This window comes from Clupea harengus, chromosome 7 (genome assembly GCF_900700415.2).
Source record: "Clupea harengus chromosome 7, Ch_v2.0.2, whole genome shotgun sequence".
Lineage (NCBI taxonomy): Eukaryota > Metazoa > Chordata > Actinopteri > Clupeiformes > Clupeidae > Clupea > Clupea harengus.
In genome coordinates this window covers 12,540,033-12,557,551 of record NC_045158.1, presented here as the reverse complement: position 1 = coordinate 12,557,551, position 17,519 = coordinate 12,540,033, and the positions used below count along the sequence as shown (strand labels likewise).

Here is a 17,519-nt window from a genome sequence, read left to right as displayed (position 1 = left end):
GTGTTGTCTTCTTTTAAGTTACCTTGTATTGAAAACAATGAATATGCATTTTATACTGTATCTGTCCATTTTTATTTATAGATTAGAACATTCAGCACAAATTGAGTTACAAACTTCATACTACTTAACTATGTGTGATTTAAAATGCAAATTTATTGGATATTCATTGTTATATTCCTGTTTCTAAAGACTCAAAGGACTTGATTGATCCAACCTAGATCAGGCCATTGATCCTGTCCCTTCCCCATTAGGTAACATAGGGCAACACTCAATTACATACAACTGAATGAAGCTGAAGGTTTATTTTCTCTTATATCCAAACAGTATTTTCACATAACACATTCCCAAATGCACAGGATTACAGTTCTATACATCTACAAATGGTGAAATCAACCTACCATCCACAACCAGTTACATTTTGCAAATAAATAGGTTGCTTAGTGAGTACAAGTATATTTGTGCATGTTGTCTGATTTGTGGAACTATTTTTTAGTATTGGTTTTTGTTCCAATGTGTTCTCTATTTATAGATCGTTTTCAAATTGAAACAACTGCATTGGTGAATTCAGTAATTATATCCGTCGGAGACTGACATATCCTATCCTCTCTTGCTCTCAGTTGCCTTCGACGCCTTCCACTTAGTTGACAGGTTACCACGGCAACGGCACTCACGTAGTACCTGCTGAGGACCAGTGGTTAGGTATCGTGCCAGCTAGAAACTAAAGTAATGGAAACCTATATCTAAATGCTATCACTAGATTTAAGTGAATTATCTTTGACAAAATGTCTGATATATTGTGTCGATGGCTGAACTCAGAGGTTCGGTTGTCAAAAGTCGTGGGTAAGTACTAGGCTAACTATGTATTCAGGATCTCACTAGTCAGTTAGCAAATCTAGCTTGATAGCTATGCTAGCTAGGATAGTTGGCGCACATCAGATAGCTTTCAATAATATAATCAATGTCAGCTTGCTTGCGAATTATCTAGTAACGTTAGCTAACTGTGTTATTCAAGCAGCGTAGGAAATATGATAATGTATAACAAATGTGTTTGCCACTACAATGTTTACACTGGAGTGATTCAAAATTAAATATAATAACCGTGATTTATTCTGGTGTTCACAGAGCAGTCCACTATTTCGAAGGACTTTTCAAATGGGTATTTGATCGGTGAAATCTTGCACAAGTATGAACTTCAGAATGACTTCGACCAGTTCTCAAAGAGCAGGTAGTTGCTACTTTTGTTTTGGTTACTAATCTTTCTTGTCTATTTGGAATCACAGAAGCTTATTAATAGTGTTAATTATCAAATAGTATGATGCCATCATTTTCATATTCAGACACACATTCTCTCATGGATATGAAGTACCATTACTATTTAGTGGATAAATCAAGCTAACACAAGTCCATTCATCCAGCTCATTTTCTCCCCCTCAGCTCATCAAATTCTAAGCTTAACAACTTTACAAAGATTGAACCCTCACTGCACCTTCTTGGCGTGCCCTTTGACCTGGCCATGGCTAAGGCATTGATGCAGGGCCAGCCTGGGGTGGCCAATCGACTCCTGTACGAGCTCTACATCTTGCTGCAGAAGAAGAAGAAAACAGGGCTCACTGGCACGGCGATGGAGACCATGCAGCCTGCTGCCACTGCCCGCCTGCACCGGGTGGAGAACAACATCTACACCGAGGTGAGCTGGCCACAAGTGGGCTGTGTGTGCTCTGCCCAGGAATGTTATCCCACTGTGTGTCACGTCTTTTTGTCTCTGATGTCTTCTAGCGTATTAAAACTGTGGTCAAGAGAGAGGCAGAAATCAAGATGCAGATGATCACCCAGCGGTATGAGATGAAAGCGCAGGAGATGTACAACAAGTCAGTCATGGCGGAACTGGTAGAGGACCAGAAACAACAACAAGACCAGGAGCAGATGAGACTCCAGGATATAGAGAAGGCAATTAAGAAAATGAAGAGCAGCTTTCTGGTTCTAGTAGTGACACCTCATAACACTTACAGTACATAATACTAAAACTTACTTTGTTGGATTGTTATTCCAGCACAGATTAGTCCGCAAGAAACAGCAGGATATCATGAATCGCATTCTGATGGCCAGCATCCAGATTCCAAAGCCTCCCCCGAACCGTACCTTCAAAGCACTTGAGAGGCAGCGTCAGCAGAGGAGGCAGGTTGAGGCTAAGGTAGATGCAGTCTTCAGCACTTAACTTTGGTTTTGTGTTGTGAAATCTTCTAAATCTGCCACATCAATAGAAGTCACACCTAATCCCAATGGCATCCTCACTCATAAAACAAATTTTGTCTTGTCTAGAATGTTCATCTGGAAATTGCCCAATTTGAGAAGAGCATAAAGAGGTTGTCTCCTCCAGGCTTGAGGTATGCAGTATTTAAAGCATCATGTGTGTTCTCTGGTCACGGCTGTACTCGTACTAGTTAAGACCGTTAGTGTCCGAATGTTAATATTTTCTGTGTTGAACAGATTCTGACAAATGAATATTTTCTGTGATGGAAAAAATAAAGTCAGTGAATACCTCGGCCATGTGGTGCTCTCTTCCTCTCTCTGTGACAGTGTTGCAGAGGTGACCTATGACCGCAGCACAGACACTGGCCAGGTGATGCATCACACCCTACGCCCAGAGGAGATGATCAAGGCGAACTCCGAGTACATACAGAAGATCCGCCAGCACCTGGAGGAGGATGAGGCGGCCCGCGAGCATAGGGAGAAGCGCCGCCGCCGGGTCCTGGTGGAACAGCTACGGGTCCACGAGGCCCAGGAGGTGACCACCTCTCTACTAGTCCTACACACTATTTACTACATAGCTCACCTGGTCTTAACATTGAGCCATTGGTTCACGCTGTTCTACCTGGATTTTCACCAGAACAATGTCAGCACTAAGACTTATAATAGATGATATGAGTCATCATAAAGTCAATTACCCTATATAGTAAAAACCAAAAATACATGCATTAACATGTGGAAACAGCGTGACGGTCACTGGCGCTGTTACTTCCTGTAGGAGGCGCTGCGGGAGGAGCAGCTGGTGGAGCGGCTGATGCGGCAGTCCCAGCAGGAGAAGAGGGTGGCTGTGCAGCTCATGCAGATTCGCCAGCAGAAGGAGGTCCTGCGCCAGAACCGCATCCTCCATGAGAGGCAGTTCCAGGAGCAGCGCAAGAGAGACTTCGAGGATGCGCTGGACAGGGAAGTGGTGAGATAGTCATACCAGGCCTCGCTTAGGGGTCAGAGTTCACACCCCCTGGTCATCTCTTCTGGTTTTCCCTATGATAGATAGATATTGTCCTAAAAAATAATAGACACTGAAAGATAAATTACACTGAATATGACCATAAACTCTTGCAAATACAGCGTACTTATAGTTCATTATAATCTAAAAGTTGAAGTGGTGAAGAGCGGTTTAAACGCTAACCCTGTTTAACAGGCTCTAGCCAGGCAGGCCAGGCTGGAACAGGGAGAGGAGGCACAGAAGGAAATTGAACTACATGATAGGATTGCAGCTGAATGGGCCCAGGCGCGGTACCAGAAGCACTATAACTTCTGCAGAGAGGTTCTGGAGCAGGTAGTGGACCTGGCCACCTGTGCTGGGGAGTACCGCCTCTTCACTGAAAAGTATGTACAACACTGTGTTTTAATGTTCCCAAACCGAATATATTCTGTCTCATTTAGTTGACATGAAAACATTCATATGTTCGTTTGGAGTTCCTGGATTCCAAATAAGCTCAGTATTGAGTCCCAGATCTTGTCATTTTATCTGGTATCATGAGGTGTTCAAATAAAATATGTAACTTAAATGATGTCTGGTTCCTTTTATAAAAGTCATGCATTTAGAAATATACTGGAACATATTCACAAATACATTTTAATTTAAAAAGAATTTAAATGTAATTTCCCATGACGTACTACATACATTAACCTTTACATTTACCTTCATGGATGTGTTTGTACAATTGAGGTCCTGCCTTTGTATATTATTAAATGCGTTCCCACCATTTGGCTTGTAGCTCTGTTCAGTAACATTAGGTCCCATGTTTCTGCAGTCTCCTCCCTGCTAAGATGATGCGAGAATGGAAGGAGCTGTTCATTAGTGGGAAGCCCTTATATGAGCAGGCCTGTGTGGATCCGGTGCCAGCAGAACCCACCCCAGAACAGCTCATAGAATTAGAGAAAGTGGAACTGCTCAATAACCAGGATTATGATGAATATGTTGTAAGTGCAGAGTGAGGAGTAAAACATGCTTACATTACTTACTCAGACAAAACATGTTTTTAGTATACAGAATACAAAATGAGTGCTAAAAAAGTGCTTTAAAATGTAAAAAATATTACTTTTAAAGTAGCCCTGTGACATGAGGATTTGTTTTAACTTTCTTGAAGAGCATGACAGGTGAATGGGTTTGGCCTGAGGAAGAGGAACCAAAAAGTCCACCATCCAACAATGATATCCTAGGACATATAGTGCACCGTTTGCAAAACATTGTGAACCCACCTGGACCCGGGACCCCACCTCCTCTGCTCCCCTGCTTCACACTAAAAGCCTGTGTCCTGGGAAAGGCTCTCTCTGGGAAGACAACATGCCTGTCCAAAATTGCTCAAGGTTTGATTGAGTTAGGCACATCATGTCCCTGTACACTGACGGTGGCTTTGTACTCCTCAGTTTTCTGTGCCCTGTGTGACTGTGAAGTATTCTTTTTTTCTCTCCTTTAGTCCATGGCATCCATGTCTTCTCCTCCACAGTTCTGATTCAGGAAGCCCTTGCTGCATTTCGACGTGGAGAAACTGATATAGTTGAGAAGAAAAAAGAGTGTGAGGTCAGTGATATCTGCCGAGATGAGTCATCCAGACAACGTCATTATACTTATTAAAGCAGAGTCTGAATTACATCTGTTTTCTGTTTTGTGCTAGACTCTAGAGGGCATTGACTTCCCTAGCAAGGACGCTGATGTGTCAGAAAAAGAAAGTGAGAAAGAGGAGGTACTCACGTCACCTGACTCAGGTTGGTTTTTTTCTGTTCTGTTCCTGATGTTTGATTCCTACCATTTTCATGTAGTCAAACCATTTCTTTTCATTTAAATTCTTAACAAAAACATGTGTACACAGTGATTCTGTTGAATATTTAATGTGGAAATCTACCAGACCAAACTAGCAAATCCATTCTGTATCATTACTGCATTGTTGTAGCATAGGAGTCCCCATTGTCTCCTTTCCAAGAGAATAAAAATGGTGTGATCTTATTATCAGCTACACCAGGTGAGGATCCTGATCTGGAAGGAACTCCAGACAAAGAGGTCACACCTCAGGTGCGTTCACCATAGGCACCATAGGGACTTCAGCCTTTAACACAGGCCTATTCTTTTATTCCTAAGTCACTCAGCTGTAAGATGTCTGTCCATAGTTGTCCATGAGGGCGCAGTATGGATCCGTGGTGGAAAAGGTCCTGAGGGAAGGCCAGGGTGTTCCAAGTGGACTGCTGGTGGATATCGTTGTTAATGCTATCAGGTGATTACATTTTATTTATATACTGTATATGTAATTTACTGTATAATATGTGATTTGTTTGTATGTAATGTATTATTTTATGCAGTATTGACACAAAACATGTGCTAGAAACACATTTTTCTGCCCATCTATATGTTTCTTTATAGGCAGGTTCCAGCAGGGTCAGGCTGGATTTTGGATGGATTCCCTGTTGATGTCGCCCAAGCCAAGCTCCTGGAGAAAGCCCTTATTGGCCCTGACCCAGACAAGCTGGGAGGGAGGAGCAGGAAGAGCAGTCTGGCCGTGGACAAGAACGCGCCCCAGGAGGTGACCCCTTCCTTCAAAGCATTGGACCTGGTTGTCCTCATGGAGGTGTCTGATGATGTTGTTCTTGACCGTGCTGCCAAGCAGGCCAGTGAGTAAAAGTGTTACGTCATAATCAACTAGGTTGCCCTCATATTTGATGGGATTTGATTATCTCTGGGTGATGGATGGGAGAGTTTGGTTGACGTGTTGATATGACATCAAAATGTTTTCAAATAGTTAAGGAGAAAAGCCCTGCTCAAGTGAAGGTGGAGGAACAAGTACCTGAAGGAGAGGTGTCCACTACTCAACAAGACACAAAAGAACAAGTCATCACCACCTCAAAGCATAACTTGAAGGGAAACCAGCTACAACACTGGTAGGAATGCTGATCTTTTGTGCCCTTCTTTGATGACATCTAGATCTGCATTTAGTTTCGAATCATTTTCTTTTTCAGGTCAGAAGGAGTTGAAATACCAGTAAGAATTCAAAGAAAAAATTTTTTGTAAACATTGTGGATCTCTTTTTGTATTCATGCAGGATAGCAGGTTTCCAGGACATCTGGCCCAAACTGGAGAAGTGGTTTTCAGGGAAGGAAAATGTTTTCGTAAAGGTCAATGCTTATGCAGATGAAGAGACAGTCTTCACAAAAGTTGAAAAAATTCTTCGTGACACCATGAATGCCACTGAGAAAGGTAAGTGCTCCTTACTTACCCTAATTAACTCCTACCCTTGTTCTGCTTCTCATGCTTCATTAGTGGATCTAGTGGGCAACAACTTCTTGTCTTCAGCGCTTGATAGTCTGTTTTATTGAACCCTGCCGGATGAAGTTCATGGGTCTGGAGAGGTTATTTAAAAAGATTGGCTGTCGGTCTTCTGTCTAAAGATCACATACATCAGTACAAAAATACCTTTCAGCTGCTACGACATCATTTTGTGTAAAAATCAAGAGTAGAGGAGAAGGAAACACCAGAGCTCTTTTTTCTGCTGTAAATCGATTACTTAAACCACCTGATACCATCCATCTGAATCTCTCTGATAAATGCTGTTTGGCCTTCATACATTTTTTCGACTCTAAAATTGTGACAATTCATCAACAATTGTCTTGTTACTGTGCAAAAGTAACCATACTCCCCTTATACCATATACTATGGGCCATCCACAAACCAATGCATTTCGTGAATTCAGTTTCCCAGGGGAAAGTTCAGCTTCGATCTCGTCACCAAGTGCAATTCTTCCTCCTGTGTGATCCTGTTCCAACAAGCTTAATTAAGGTGTGCATGCCCTCTATTGCCCCTCTGATAACCTCAATAATTAACACTTCCCTTACGACTGGCTTAGTCACCTCTTCATTAAAAATCGTCAGAACAATGAAAAAGCCTGCATTGGATCCTGATGACTTCAATAATGAACAACCTATATCAAACCTACCACTTTTATCAAAAGTCCATGAGTTGATAGTGGCATCTCAGCTCCAGGATCACCTAAAAAAATATTATCTCTCAAAGCCATTCCAATATGGATTTTACCCTAAACACAGCACAGAAACTGCCTTGGTTAAGATAACCAATGACCACATTTGTGCGGCTAATGGCTTACTCATCCTCCTGGGCCTCATTTCTCATCAGTTTCTGCTAGAAGGTCTAGCCAACATTGCAGTTCATGGCAGTGTACTTCTGTGGTTCACATCCTACCTCACTGAGAGGACACAGCTTGTCCACATAATGAGCTGCACGTTGGAGAGCTCATCTGTCACCAGTGGGGTTCCCCAGGGCTTAGTTTTGGGGCCTCTCCTACTTATCATCTATATCCTCCCACCTGGAAAAATCAAAAGACTGTAACGCTGATGACACTCAGCTTTACATGTCTATGAAGCCCACTGCCTCTCTTCCTCCCAGCAGGATTATTGCCTGAGCTATTAATTGACTGAGCTACTCATCTTCTGTTCTCTTTTTATACAATTGGAAGTATAAACCCACCCATGCTGCTGATTCACACTCAGAATATTGACAGCCATATTGGCTTGGTACAGCAAAGGGGGTCTGTGTTCCAGAACCCTCTGGCAGTTGAGTTAAAGACGCTCTTCAGAATCAGAATCAAAAATAGTTTTATAGCCAAGTAGATTTTCACACACAAGGATTTGTCTTGGTTGTGTGGCACAAACAGGTTAAGTGTACAACGGGGGTCAAGACAAATCAGATTAGATCAGATTAGCCAGTTAAATGGCAGTTCTGAAGTTGTTGTTACAATCTTTTTCAGCTGAGGACGTTGCTGTGGCTCAGTCACGGTCTGCTTCATCTGTGGCTGCCCCGCCTCAGTCCCCAACGACTCTTACCACATCCGTGTCTGCTCTGACCCAGGAGGGCATGACAGCAAGACGCTCCCGCTCCAAGTCCATTTCTCAGTCCCCCAGAGGTGAGCAGGCCCACAGGCGCCAAAGAACTCCTCTTTCAGATTAGAGCAGGGTCAGGTTCACAAAGTCACAAGTCTCTCCCAGTATATATTTAGTGTCAGTCTGTTAATCAGTTTTTGTCAATCAGTTAAACAGGTAGATTTGAAAGCTTGTACCATTGCTAAATTGGAATCGTTTGACGCAGTGGAACAGAAAATAGGACAGAACCATAACTTCCTGAAGTCTTCCGTCATTCCTCGATCATTACTCCTATTAACATATTTTCCCCTTACAGCATCGCATAGTCACATAGATGGATCCAAAGAAAAAAAATCAACTCACTCTATGGAAGGGAAAGACTCAGGCCGTCAACTGTCTGGTAAAATCGCTTGGTTTCCTCACTTATTTAGAGATTGAGAGCGAAGTATGGATTGTTCCTCTTAGCTTTGATATTTAATCATGCCTGTTTGATTCCTAGGAAGTGGACTTGCTCCAGTCAGAAGGACATCAGCAGCTTCATCCTTTGAAAATCCTCTTGGAGAGATTGGCACCCCTGCAGGCTCCCCTGCTGCTGTTGCAGGGTCAGCTGACTGGGTGTTTGTGGACGAGGCTTTGCCTAAGGTACAACCACACCCTGGTCAATCCTCCTCAATCTAGCAAACCTCTTCAGCACATTTTTAGATAATGCAATGAATCACCAGTCAAACACCTTGTAGTGAAGGGAGAGCGTGGTCACCCCACCCGGACTTGAACCCGGATCTACAGGGTGCCAAACATGCACTCTGACCGCAACGCCAAAGAGCCAGGCTCGATGGCATGGCAGTCAGAGCACATACTCATCTGTAGTGACGATCACATCGTCACACACCTGTCAATCGTTTGTTCTCTGTCCTTTGTGTTCCGTCCCCAGGAGCTCTCTGAGTATCTGGTTCCTTACTGGGACAATGTGTGTGACTCGTATGTGATAAACGTAAAGACAGTGATGCAGAACTTGCGCAGTGAGAGGAAACTGATAATCCATCATCTGCACAACATCAGGTAAGAAACATAAACTGATGTTAACTGGTAAAGATGTCTCCCATGGAAGCCCAATGGAAACTCATGGAAATGTGTTTAATGCCCACTGAGGGACACACATTGAAATTAAGATGCAAGAGGAGTGCCAGAGATGTTGATCTAAGTTACTTTGAAATTCTTAAAAAACGGAATAATAAAAAAACATACTGTAGGTGACGTTTTCATCTCTCTTGTGCTTGGCATAGTTTTCTTTGGAGACAGTGAACACGTCAGAGCTTGCTTTATTCACAAGAGCATTGTTTGACATCTTTGCCTGTTGTAGCGATGACTTTCAACAGTACCTGAAGAGGCCCGACCTGAAGCAAGAGTTTGTGTGCCAGTGGCAGCAGGACTACAACAGCATCCCAGATGACATGAGGTTGGACGAGGAGACCAAGGCAGAGCTGCATCAGCGCTTGGATGTAACTAAAAAGAACCAACATTTGAACGCTATTACTGTGGCTTAGAATGAAATCCCAGTATATTAAAGGAAAAGCACTTTCCATATCAGGGATGCTTACATTTGTATCAATATATCAACAAGTGTATTATCACGACTTAACCTGTTTACGGTGTACAGAGCAATAGTGTGTGAGTGCAGCATTACAAACAGATTGGGCCCATGGGCTCAATATTACCCATCACGTGGCTCTGAGTGGGCTGTCAGTGTCAGTGTGCCGCTGTTGCAAATTGATGTTCTGGATAGCTTTAGCTAGACATGTAGTTCCTCTGTGAGTGTGCTAGGGTGTTCTGTCTCTGGCTGCAGGACTTGCGTGAGCGCCTGTGGGACATCTGTGACCGGAAGAAGGAGGAGGCAGAGGAGGAGCGGGTGGCCTTGTCGGAGGACGGCTGGCTGGAGGACCACACTGCTCTGCTCACCAACCACTTCTGCTCGCTCATGCAGGTACTGTGTAACCCCTGTGGAGAGCTTTACGCAGGTATCAGCCAAGGCTTTGGGCTAACACTCTCAGGCAGCCACATTGCTAGACATTATAAAGAAGTCTAACCAACTAGGTGGAATAGGGGTATAAAGTTTACAGGAATTTCTTCTGCAACCCAACTGTGTCCATGATATCACATCATTGCAAATGCCCATGCATTGGTTGTGTTATATTGTATGGACGCAGGTGGAAGTGGACAGGTTCCAGGATACCTTGCGTCTCTTACGTGACTACTACTACAGCATGAGTGGGACCATGCTGCCCAAGACGCCTGCTGAATTCACATGCATTCCCCTGCTGGACATTGTGGAAGAGGAGGGGAACAATGGAGAAAAATCCAGAAGGTAAGTTTGGTATGCTTGGCTACTATCACATTTGGAGTACTTGATCTTCAATTAATTCAGTCCATGAAATAGCAGGTTAATACTGTGTACTGTATCCTTCTGTGTAATGCAGTCCCCCAGACTCAGTTACATCTGACAGAGCAAGCAAGAGTGCCGGGAAAAAGGACTCGGATGGACCAGAGGAAAAAAAGACGGGGAAGAAAACTAAAATGTAAATAAAGAACAAAAGACCTAAGAACCAAAGTTCAACTAATGCTATAAATGTCATAGAGCAAACTCATCCTAAAATATAGCAACGAGGGCGCCAAGCAACCCAGCAGGCCAGAGTTGCCAATGGAAACATGATGTCATTATGTCAATGTTCAACTTCGCTGCCAAAATTGATAGGCTGTAATGGACCAACAGTTTTGAAAATAAAAAAAAAGATTCAATAAGGTTTGTGGCCTGTGAAAAATATAATCAAAATATTTTGAGTAAATCCAATATGATGGCCACATAAAGTTGGTGGGTCGATAAGTTGTCCTGTCCTTGGGATCTCTTAAGATATCACCAGACATAACAACCACTTTTGAAAAGGCATCAGGAAAAATCATGCGTATTGCAGCCCCCCCCCCCCCCCCCCCAGAGTCCAGAGTCCACATACCAAGTTTGGTGTATACATCAAACAGTTGCTGAGATATGAGCTCACTTACTGTTTCATGGCTTTGCCACCGATTTCATGGTTTTGCCATCAAACATAATCTTTGTACAGTCCCCAATCAGTGTGCCAAATTTCAGAAAGTTTTACCATATGGTTCTAGGGGCTGCCATAGACATCCTAGCCAGAAGAATAATAAGAAAAAGTAGAAACACGATTGCCTACACAGCTTTTCTGCTTGGCCCAAAGTTGCGTATTGACTTTAGCCTTATAGCTCTGTCCTTCAAGTGTATCCATAGACATTCTGGCCTCTTCTGCCTGAGTATCAGTTCATTCTTTCATTACTTTGAATTAGTCCCACTCACAGGAGGTGCTGTCTTGTGTCTAACTGTTTGGTTCCAGTGTCCCCCTGATTGCGAGGAGGACCCTGACAGCAGACGCTTCAAAGCAGAGGGGCTCACCACAAGCTGATGAGAAGCAGGTGAATGACATCTATCAAGCAGCACTGACGGCTGTAAACAATCAGGTAGGTATTTATTTATGTATTGCTGTTTGGCAATCACTTCCCAACCCACCACATCTAACAGTGGCTTATTTTGCTACTATACAATCCACAATCCAATCCAATTTCACCTAATTACAGCCTTGCCTGGCTGGAAGACCTTTTAGGAGTGGCTCGGCAGAGGATCGTTTTTATAGATGCTAATCTGATTTATTAGAGTATGATAAAATTACATTCTACGTTCTATTAGCAGTTTTAATAAATAAAATAAATAAAAATGCCTTTAACTTACATCAACAGTTCTGAAGGCACATAATGAAGGCACATAAAGAAACTCCAGTATTTATCACTACTCCATTTCAAGCTATTTATTGCAATTGCCCATATTTTCTGGCTTGCAAATAAATATAGAGCAACAAAAACACATGAATGTGCATAGAATGCACAGGGATTTTGGGAGATGAGCTTGTATGGGTCTGCAGATGCAGGTGGAGGTGCACAAGCTGGAGGCGGAGGAGAGTAAGGAGCAGCAGGTGCTGGAGCGCGAGCGCCAGCTCCGCATGTCCCAGGCCTCAGCCGCCGCCGCCGCCACCGCCACCGCCACCGCAACCGCCACCGACTCCACCAAGGACAAGAAGAAAGGAGGAGCCAAGAAGAAAGGTGCAGCTCCCTCTCTTCCTCTCTCTCTCTCTCTCTCTCTCTCTCTTTCTCTGTGACCCCTGATCTCTCTGTGTTAAGCTCACCCCTCGGCCTGGTCTGGTTCTCAGTTCCCTCCCCAGTACGGGAGCCCAGCCCTCCTCCTGTGATGGACCTGGCCCAGCCCTCCCCCTGTGATGCCCGCAAGGTTGCTGTCAAGACCAAAATCAGACAGGAGTATCGAACAGCCCTAGAGCATGAAGGTAACAATAGTTTGTTCAATCTGTTGGAATATAATCACAAAATGGTGTGAAGTTCTTTCTCAGTCTCAAGTTCTCAGAGATGTGTTTTAGGGGTTTAATCGATGCCAGGGGAGGAACTTTAAAAAGTGTTTATTTTGAACTTGTTTGCTGCACAAACAAAACACTGAATATTTTCCTTCTGTTGGAATGTTCTGTGTGTGTGCATGTGTGTGTACCTGTATGTGTGTGCATTAGACCGTGCCGTGAAGCAGCGTCTGGAGCTGGTAAAGCAGCAGGCTCTAGAGACGGTGCGGAGCCTGCAGACCCGTGCTGAGCGCACCTTCAAGAACCTGGACGACTGGCTGGACGCTCGTTTCCTGGCAGAGATGGGCAGGTCAGGGCCGCCGGTGTGCGAAAACACTCTCAAACCCACGTGAAGGCACTCTTAAAGAGGATGTCACTTCGGAAATCATTAAAGTTCATTAGCATTAGCTCAGGCATTATGAAAATGCTCTATATACGTTTCTACTTGATGTATGTTGTCACAATTCTTATCAGAAGAGATGGGACAACTTGGGATCTGTGTGGGTGATCAAGCATGAAGAGTATTTGTATCGGGCAACGCAGAACACTAGCTTTTTGTTGTGTGAGTGCAAAGTGAGTGTAGTACAAAAAAATATCTCTATTTCTAGCGCATGATGTGTCTCCACGAAAATGTTGTCCCATCACACAGCATTGATCAGCTGGTGGAGGTGGTGCGCCACCACATTGAATCAGCCACCAAGGTCCAGCACGAGCTCACACTGGTGTGCACTGACTTCTTCGTGGACGGGGACCTGCGTGTGCTGCCCATCCCCAGCCCCCCTCCCCGGCCCTCTCCTCAGGAGATGGCTGTGGACAGCACCCTCACCATCCTCCAGCTGCAGGCCTTCTACAACCAGCTGCTCAAGGTCGCCCCCTCAGGTCAGTTGCACCATCTTAGCTCTAAAGGGCAATATATACTCTTGCAACTGCAGCTGCGGCTGGCCGCGCAGTTGCATCGAGGGACTCGTTTTGGTTTATTAAGGGATGCTCTTGTGTTTTTGGTTTTAAGTACAGTTTTAAATACACTTTCTGACAAATTCAACTTATATAACCTCATGGTCCTCTCGCTGTCCATTCTGTGTATGCGCTCAAAGAAATCTCCGGTGTTCGGGTCCTGGGTCTGTAAATGGGAAACAATCAAAGTGGTTCGTTACACTATTACACTGTCCGAGACAATCAACAATGAGCACTGAAGAGATGGGTGTATTTGACTGGCTGTTCAGTTGAAATATCAACAATCTTTTTGATCGAGGACTGCATCTTCAACTGAGTCACAGTGAAGATAAATTTTTAATGCTGTTGTCACTAGAATAATAACATTGAACATAGTGCTTGATGAGTGTTTTAGTAGATGTCTTCTCATAATCATTGTGTATCTGTGCTCTTAGTAAGGGGAGAATAAGTTTAGAGTTCATCCCTGTTCCACCTTGTGCTTCTAGGGATACTGTCCTGTAATGAGTTCTCAGAGATCCTAAAGGAGCTGACATTCTTGAACATGGGGGATAACGACTTGCCAGACTCATGGATGAGCATCTCAGAGTCTCAGGTACTTGTTTACATGCTTGTTTCTGAAGAGCTGTATAATGTGTATAATGTGGTTCATACGCAACATTACGTCAAACGAATATAATGTCGTTCACATACAACAAACACAGCAGTTCTTAAATGTGTGTAGTGCCTGGGCCAAATTATATTTTTAATAAGATATTAACCAGCCATTGACCAGACATTTACTCTACATTTACAGTGTGAATTATTTGGAACAAAGCACCTTTTTAAACAAGTTGTAAAGCTGTATTAACCAGGTTAGACTTGACTTGACTTTGTCTTGTGTGTAGATCCTGGATGTGCTGAGTGTCCTGTCTCAGGACTCAGACCTGCTGGACTGGCGCCTCTTCCTCCTCAGCGTCGCTCTGCCCTGGCCCATGCCCACCAAGCAGCAGCTGCTCCAGGTTCTGGGGCAGTTCCGTGCAGCCGACCCTCAAGACACAGGCTTTATCACAGAGAAGCAGTACCTGCAGGTACCCCTCCACCACCCCTCATGGATCACTACTGTGTTACATAATGAAACATCGATGGTTCAGTGGGGAATTTCTGCACCCCTACATGGTCTGTTTGTCAGATGTTTGAGGCCATTTTGATATTATAGAGTCATTTTTTGTCTTCTGACAGACTGAGCTGTGGTTTACAAACGATGATGCTTTAATGATTCCTGATGACCCCTCTGAACCATTGCCATATGACAGGCTGGCTGAACTGAAGAAGGTGAGCTGTTCTGCATGCAAGCAACACTTACATCACTAGTAAAAAAAAAAGGAATCGAACCAAACCCTAATGTCATTGGGGTTTGCTGTGTAGTTTTTCTTCACGCTGTTTGCGGAGCCCGACTCCTCCCCGGCCCGTCTGGACTACATGAACATGCTGCTGTACCTGGCCTCCCACAGAGACGCCGTGCAGGGCTTCATCCGAGCCCTCAGCCTGGTCACTGGACAGCCCCTGCACTACCAGTCCAACACCAGTGCACTGCTCAAGGTTTGTAGAGATTACCTGATTTGTGTTCATCAGAATGCCTGTACTCCTCGTTCAGGAAGGTCATTCATTTTTCTTAAAGCTCTGGGCCCAGTTTTCCGCTAATGATGAATCTTAGAGCTAGGCCTGGGCCCTATTGAATGTAGGAATTGACTCTGTCAATGTCTCATTTCATAATTATGCATCCAATTATATGTCCATAGTTTAATCATATGTCTGATCTTGGTGATTGACTACAATAAAAACTAATAAAGATACTGTACTGTACTGTGAAGATACTGTAAACTGTATATTAGTGTAAATGAGTGTGTGTCTTTATTTGTGTTCCCAGTCTGTGCTGTACATGGGAGAGGAAGCTGAGGAGGTGGCCGAGGAGGAGGAGAGCCCTGATGGTGGCGCCGTCTCCATCTCGGCCCTCTTGGATGTGGTCTGCCACAGCGGGAGCAAAACCGCCTGCCACAATCGCTTTCAGACTAACCAGAAGAGCAAGGAGGAGTATACAGAGGTTAGGACTGCAGATATCTATAGGATTACACATATGCACAAATAGAGTCCTACACAACGTACAGGTGTCTTGGAAGTATGTTATGAGGAGGTATGCACTCTGTTTGATGGTAAGAGTGGATTCAATAGTCCGCCATAGTGTTAAAGACATTGTGACTGGTTTTGTCTGCCAGGAGTTCATTAAGGTCTATAAGGAGCTGGGCTTTGGGTCAGAGGAAAAGGCTCCTTTCTCAGTTCTGTCCCAGCATCCCTGCATTCAGCACCTGATGGAGAGCACCCTGCAGTACCATCTCCCTGTGAGTCCTCTAATCACACACACACGTACACCCGCACACACACACACACACACAGTCTTGGAATGAATTTAATTTGACCTGAAAAACACCATTAATTATTTCTCAGGTGTAAGCTGTTTATTTCAAGCATATAAGGAAGATTCATATTTGCTATTACATGTGGTTGATAAGAGCATTCCTCAGGTGTTTGCATTACTCAAAGTCGTATTTCTCAGCCAGATTATTAATCAATGATACACTTGCTACTGTGTGTTTCAATGGTCTGAACAGTTAGGAGGGCTTGCCACTAATCTGTCTACAACATCATTTTTACTTTTTTTTCCGGTTTGTGACATTTGACCCACAGGATATCCATAAGATGTTGTATGCCCAGCAGAGCAGGAGGGGAACTTTGTCATAAACTACACCTTTCAGATTTAAGTGTCCACTGTATCACAGTAATAAACTTGGTTATTCTTATATGCATAATTTCCTTCTATATCAAAAGGTATATATTTTATAGTGTGCTTGGCAAACAACAAGTAATCACCATCTCTAGTCCCAATGATCGGGATTGAAAGAAATGCATTTGGAAGTTATGGCTTTGTAGTTTTGCTCACAGAAAAAAATCTGCCTCCTACCGTATGTATCAATAGGAGATATATGAAAACTAACGAACTATATGCATATCCACAATTATCATTTTATGACGTTAATATTTAATATTGAAAATGTTAGACTGATCTCCAAAGAATGATTCTATTCTTTTCTTGCTCTGATGATCTGAAATTAATTCCCTGTGACTCGCCAGCCCAGTCTTTCCTTCGCTAGAAATTATCTGAAAATAATTTGTTCTCTTGAGAACCACCTGTAGTAATAATGTACTGAGTAAGACGTGCATGAACAGCCCCTGGCGCCGATGTGTTTTATACTGCCCAGAGACAGCACAGGCAGCTAACAGCCTCTCATCTATTTTTGTCTGAGCTGAGAGGCCTTCTCCATGGTCTCTAATTGCCCCAAGGAGTTGAGGTTTCCAAAGAAGCGACACAAGCACACAAAGCTGGGCTAGTACCTGTTAATATGTTCAGCCCTGGTACTGTATATTTCATTTAGAGACCAGAATTCTTACTAGAAATCCAGTCGTTAGTCATTTTTCTTTTACAACAATGACAGACGGTAAGATATTTGCGATGAATTGATAGAAAACCGTTTTGGTCCAAGGATTTGTAGGCCAAGATTTAGTGTAGTGCCAAGATCTCTGCTCCTGTGGTCATGCAACCACATACAGCTTCAGCACAAACATTGCATTGATTCAGACCTACTCAAAAACAAAATAAAGTGAAAGGAAAATAATGCATTCATGTCTGTTTATTGTGTGGAAATATTAAACTGTTTTTGTCAAGATGGAGTAAAAGACCCCTCAGTGGATGCTACCTTAACAGCTTTCCTGACATTACACTTGAAAAAGCCACTGAAATATGACAAACTCCCAGTCAATTGAGTGGGCAATTGAAACACCACAGTACTCCAATGAATGGCACTGTTCTCTGGCCCTCAGTCATAGACCCAGCGCGCC

The 17,519-nt window shown here is 43.6% G+C and overlaps 1 protein-coding gene across 1 annotated transcript; it reads left to right on the top strand.

Annotated features, from left to right (window-relative positions):
• The first annotated feature begins 93 nt into the window (after positions 1 to 93).
• On the top strand, positions 94 to 17,293 carry spef2 (sperm flagellar 2). The gene is made up of 38 exons (XM_031570544.1): positions 94 to 840; positions 1,123 to 1,225; positions 1,435 to 1,687; positions 1,777 to 1,947; positions 2,051 to 2,191; positions 2,320 to 2,384; positions 2,578 to 2,785; positions 3,026 to 3,214; positions 3,446 to 3,633; positions 4,062 to 4,230; positions 4,398 to 4,617; positions 4,728 to 4,831; positions 4,926 to 5,016; positions 5,262 to 5,320; positions 5,416 to 5,519; positions 5,666 to 5,913; positions 6,042 to 6,180; positions 6,342 to 6,496; positions 8,061 to 8,216; positions 8,489 to 8,572; positions 8,672 to 8,814; positions 9,104 to 9,231; positions 9,533 to 9,671; positions 10,016 to 10,153; positions 10,377 to 10,534; positions 10,647 to 10,745; positions 11,574 to 11,697; positions 12,156 to 12,333; positions 12,441 to 12,572; positions 12,807 to 12,945; positions 13,285 to 13,514; positions 14,075 to 14,181; positions 14,474 to 14,656; positions 14,808 to 14,900; positions 14,994 to 15,167; positions 15,496 to 15,669; positions 15,842 to 15,964; positions 16,311 to 17,293. The coding sequence occupies exons 1-38, from the start codon at positions 783 to 785 to the stop codon at positions 16,362 to 16,364; spliced, it is 5,421 nt and encodes a 1,806-aa protein (XP_031426404.1). The 5' UTR covers positions 94 to 782; the 3' UTR covers positions 16,365 to 17,293.
• The last annotated feature ends 226 nt before the right edge of the window (positions 17,294 to 17,519 follow it).